The sequence below is a fragment of the Cynoglossus semilaevis genome, chromosome 2 (genome assembly GCF_000523025.1).
Source record: "Cynoglossus semilaevis isolate Cse_v1.0 chromosome 2, Cse_v1.0, whole genome shotgun sequence".
Taxonomy (NCBI): domain Eukaryota; kingdom Metazoa; phylum Chordata; class Actinopteri; order Pleuronectiformes; family Cynoglossidae; genus Cynoglossus; species Cynoglossus semilaevis.
The window spans coordinates 2,598,902-2,604,064 of record NC_024308.1 but is presented as its reverse complement, the minus strand read 5'-3'; the positions used below and the strand labels follow the sequence as shown (position 1 = coordinate 2,604,064).

Below are 5,163 nucleotides of genomic sequence, written 5' to 3'. Positions count from 1 at the left end.
CCACCTCATTCTCGCAAGTATAGGTATGATATAAGTATACTGCTTTATTATCGTAAGTTTATCGTAAGTTTACGACTCGAGGATTGTACACAGAAATGTATGGCTGTTTCTCGTTATAGTATTATGACTTTCCCTCTCAGAAATTTACGAGTTAATCTTGTACATTTACAACTTTATTCACACAATATAATTGTGACAATTATAACTTTCTTGTCACAGATTTTACGACTTTATCCCCAAACTTACGGCTTTGTTACCATGTTGTCGTAAATGTGTGCCTTCTCACGTAATGTTCCAACTTTTATTGTTTACATTTTACGACCCCTGGACTCCGTATTCATTACCGTAATATGTGCGTTTTTACACGTAATATATCAAAATGTTATTGTATTTGTTTCGAGGATTTTTAAACGAATGACTTTTTGACGATATGCTTCGACTAATTAACTACTTTATTTGCGTAATGGTTGTTGTTTTTACATAGTATTATTCTAAATACTCGACTTTCGTTTTGTAAAAATACGATTTTACATAGTATTATTCTAAATACTCGTTTTGTAAAAATACGAGTATTTAGACGTATATTTAAGATTTAACTTCGTTTATCCCGATACGTTGTCGATGTGACAAAGAAAGATTCTTGGATCGAAAAAGAAACACATTGTGTTTTGTCCTGCGGCGTTTGTGTTCATTGGGCAGCAGTGAAGCCGGAGGTGGAGGAGGAGGAGGAGCCAGGAGTGAACAGTTGAACGCCAGCTCCTCCGCCACCACCACGGCTTGTAGCTCCTGCTCTCTTCACTCCTGCTTGTGTAGTTTTGCTGAGCGCTAACAAACTCCTTTTTTCCCCCTCCTATTGTCTCCTGTTTTGTTTTTTGCGCTGTGAATAAAGGGAGCGCGACGCTGCGCACTGATGGCTCGGATATTCAACATTAGTTTGGCTCACGACACACGTATACACTCGGAGACCGGGATTTGTTTGAACTGAGCCGCAAACTTTAAAGTCACATTTCTCGACGACGACGACGACTACGCCGCGGCGGCACAAGTTGAAACGGAGATAAAGGGAACCCGGATCAGCTCTGCTACTATTCGAGGTGAGCATGCACGTCTAAACCTCCTGCAGTATCCTTCACACAGATGCCTGTTTATTTGATACTACTGCTTCCGAAATATGAGTACTTTAGTAACATGGGCTGTAACATGGGAGCTCATTGATGTGTGGGGCAGCTTGTAGTAGTACGAAGCTGCTGCTGCTGCTAACTTAGTCGGAATGTCTGGACCCATGCTTAAGTGCTGACCATAGTTTTTACATTCCCCCGACCCCACAGAAGACCACCATCCACCTTGATTTAGTCATGTTTTGCACCTGGTAAACAGTAGAGTCTTTCAGGAACATAATAACTGTTTGTTTTGTTTTGTTTTTGGCCAAATTTTCATCTGTCTATAGTTTGAAGGGTCGTGACATTGTCAGTGGTGAAAAGGGTAGCTGTGTTTATATCCTGTTGTTGTATACTCTTATATATTACAGTGCATAATTTGATCAAAACCTATGTTTCGTGACATTGTCAGTGGTGAAAAGGGTGACAGTGTTTATAGCCTGTTGTTGCATACTTTTATATATATACTGCAGTGCACAATATGATCAAAACCTAACCTTAAAAGAACTCTGTTCAGTATGTAGCATTATTATCTAGTGGTGGTGATACATGCTGTGATATATATATACCCTTCAAGAGTAATGTCAATACACTGATCAGTGACAAAAATAAAATCCAAAAACTAGTTTCAGCCAAATGTCTCACAGTGCACCTGTAAAAGCCTTAAATAAAGCTACAGTCCAAGCTTTTAATTTAAAATTTAAATAAAGCTACAGTCCAAGCTTTTAACTTAAAATTAAAATCAAATATTGTAATGCTTTTTAAAAAAATTGTTGACGGTTAATTAATAACTCATTCCAGTAATCTTACTTTATTATCTTTTAACCGTCTTTTATGTTATCACCAGCTGTGCTTGAATTAAAAAAAGAAAAGAAAGGTAGGGTCATATCCGGTTATATAACTGAATCTATAAGGATGTGTCACATCAAGTGGGCAGGAAATATTTGCCAGTGAAACAGAACATGCTGTTAGGAATTCATTGGCTCCTGCAGCAGTCGGTGGTGAGTCACAGCCTTGAAATTTTATAGAGGTGGAATGATGTGATTCAGGACAACACACCCAGGTGTTCCTTCTTCACCCGACGTTAAATCACTAGCGGTGTTGTTTTGGTGAGTGTAGATCATCCGTTGTCACAGGTTAGAGGTTTGACAATAATGTATTTTATAAAGTGAGTTAGCGTCTGTGGTGCGATGTGCACACACTGTCGGTTTACTGTGGGTTGGACTTATCTGCTCTCCTTTCATCTCTGTAGTCTAAAGTTCATTTCCGGCGGCGAGGTCCATTCATCAGCTGTCAGAGCAGTGACTTTGTTCAATCATTAAAAAAAAGTTGCAGTGTTTGTTTGCTAGTTGCTCACGACACGGAGCACACGTTGATCAAATTTACTCACTGCTGTCCAAATGTGAAATTATTAAATATGACAAATTTGTTTTTTCCTTTCACCTGTGCCAATGTTTTATTTCTGTGTGTTATTTTCAGGATTTTGTTTCAAGATGTCTGTCAGCAACCACGAAAACAGAAAGTCTCGCTCCAGCTCCGGCTCCATGAACATCCAACTTTTTCACAAGACGTCCCATGCAGACAGCCTGTTGACTCAGCTCAACCTACTGCGCAAAAGGAAAGTCTTCACAGATGTTATCCTGAAGGCTGGCAACAGATCTTTCCCCTGTCATCGGGCCGTTCTGGCCTCCTGTAGCAGATATTTCGAGGCTATGTTCAGTGGTGGACTCAGGGAGAGCCGTGACGCTGAAGTTAACTTCCACGACTCTCTCCATCCGGAGGTGCTGGAGCTGTTACTGGATTACGCCTACTCAGCCAGAATCATAATAAATGAAGAAAATGCCGAGTCACTCTTGGAAGCTGGAGACATGCTCCAGTTCCACGACATTCGAGATGCAGCGGCAGAGTTTTTAGAAAAGAACCTCCACCAGTCCAACTGTCTGGGGATGATGCTGCTGTCAGATGCCCACCAGTGTCAGAGACTGTATGAGCTGTCGTGGAGGATGTGTCTGGCCAACTTTGCGTCTCTCTTCAGAACAGAGGACTTTCTCAGCCTACCCAAAGACAAAGTCCAGGAGCTGATTCTCAGCGAGGAGCTGGAGGTGGAGGACGAGAGCCTGGTGTACGAGGCTGTCATCGACTGGGTCAAAGCCGACATGGATCGAAGGCACAGCGAGCTGCCGGAGCTGCTGCGCTGCGTCCGACTGGCACTGCTTCCCGAGACGTATCTGCTGAACAATGTTGCGTCCGAGGAGCTGGTCATGTGTCATAAGGTGGGCCGGGAGATTGTCGAAGACGCCGTGCGGTGTAAAATGAGGATCCTCCAGAACGATGGCATCGTGACAGGGTTCTGTGCTCGGCCGAGAAAAGTCAGCCAGGCTCTGCTGCTGCTGGGAGGACAGACTTTTATGTGCGATAAAGTCTACATGATTGATAATAAGACCAAGGAAATCACCCCAAAAACAGACATCCCCAGTCCTAGAAAGGAATGCAGTGCCTGTGCCATAGGTTGCAAGGTAGGTTTTTAATATTTAATTCAGTGTAATTATTTTCTTTGTATTAACATGACATAGTTTTATCAGTGCTAGAGAATGTACTTAAGTTAATGAAAATAGAGGATTATTTACAATACAAAAGCACAGTTTTTGTTAATTTTCCCATTGCTATTGTATAGTCTTTCTACCTAAAATGGTTGTTTATTGTGTTTCTGCTATTGTATAGTCTTTCTACCTAAAATTATTGTTTATTGTGTTTTGGCTAAGTCTCTGTGCGTACTTCTTTTCTGTATTACACTTTGTCCCGAGGGGACAATTAGAACATCCTTGGTACTCACATGACACTCTTCGCTATCTTTCTCAGGTTTACGTTACAGGAGGGCGTGGCTCCGAGAACGGAGCATCCAAAGACGTCTGGGTCTACGACACCTTACATGACGAGTGGTCCAAAGCCTCCCCCATGTTGGTTGCCAGATTTGGACACGGTTCCGCAGAGCTCGATCACATGCTGTACGTCGTGGGGGGACACACGTCTCTCACAGGATCCTTCCCTGCCTCTCCGTCTGTGTCACTCAAACAGGTGGAGCAGTACGACCCCCAGACCAACAAATGGACACTAGTGGCTCCGCTCAGAGAAGGCGTGAGCAACGCTGCCGTCGTCGGTGCCAAGAACAAGCTCTTCGCCTTCGGGGGCACCAGTGTGAACAGAGACAAGTATCCCAAAGTGCAGTGCTTCGACCCTTGTCAGAACCGCTGGTCTGTACCGGCCTCCTGTCCACAGCTGTGGCGGTACACAGCTGCTGCTGTTGTTGGCAACCACGTTGTAGTGATTGGCGGCGACACCGAGTTCTCCGCCAGCTCCGCTTACAGATTCAACAGCGAGACCTTCCAGTGGTCAAAGTTCGGGGATGTGACCGCCAAAAGGATCAGCTGCCACGCTGTGGCGTCAGGAAACAGACTGTATGTGGTCGGGGGATACTTCGGGGCTCAGAGGTGTAAAACACTGGACTGTTACGATCCATCGTCGGACTCTTGGGACAGTGTGACCAGTGTGCCCTACTCTCTTATTCCTACGGCCTTCGTCAGTACTTGGAAGTATCTCTCTGCATAACAGGACGCCTCGTCGCAAGTTTCTATGGTAAGTCGATGTATTTTTTTTCTCACGCAAACGTTATGAAAAATTAAACATACTCTTATTGAGGTTGAAAAGTTTTGTTAGGCAGCTAAAATTCACGTCCAGTTGCCTAACAGAACTTTTCAACCTTGACCATGACCTGGATAACTGAGAATATTCGTAGACGTACTCTTATTGTTATCTCTGCTGTTGCACAATGTACAGAAACTGATTTGGTTTTTTTTTTACTGCGTTTCAACCACGGTGTCATTTACTTAACAAACCCCTGTCAGCTTGAACCGGACCAGGCCAGTTTAAAACCCCTCACTGTTGTCTGGGTTGCCAGTGGTTACAGTTACACATTATCCTGCTGCTGTGACTGACGGCTAAGTGCTGG

The 5,163-nt window shown here is 43.6% G+C and overlaps 1 protein-coding gene across 2 annotated transcripts in view; it reads left to right on the top strand.

Moving 5' to 3' along the window:
- Positions 1–662: 662 nt before the first annotated feature.
- enc3 (ectodermal-neural cortex 3) overlaps positions 663–5,163 on the top strand; it is a 12,825-nt gene continuing 8,324 nt past the window's right edge. Inside the window, exons 1-3 of one of the 2 annotated variants that reach the window (XM_025054269.1) lie at positions 663–1,094; positions 2,637–3,673; positions 4,017–4,763. In XM_025054269.1, the coding sequence (XP_024910037.1) occupies positions 2,651–3,673; positions 4,017–4,763 (1,770 nt within the window). In that variant the 5' untranslated portion in view covers positions 663–1,094; positions 2,637–2,650. Of the gene's footprint in view, positions 1,095–2,636; positions 3,674–4,016; positions 4,791–5,163 lie in introns of those variants that run through there. The other variant, XM_025054270.1, reaches the window with a different exon arrangement.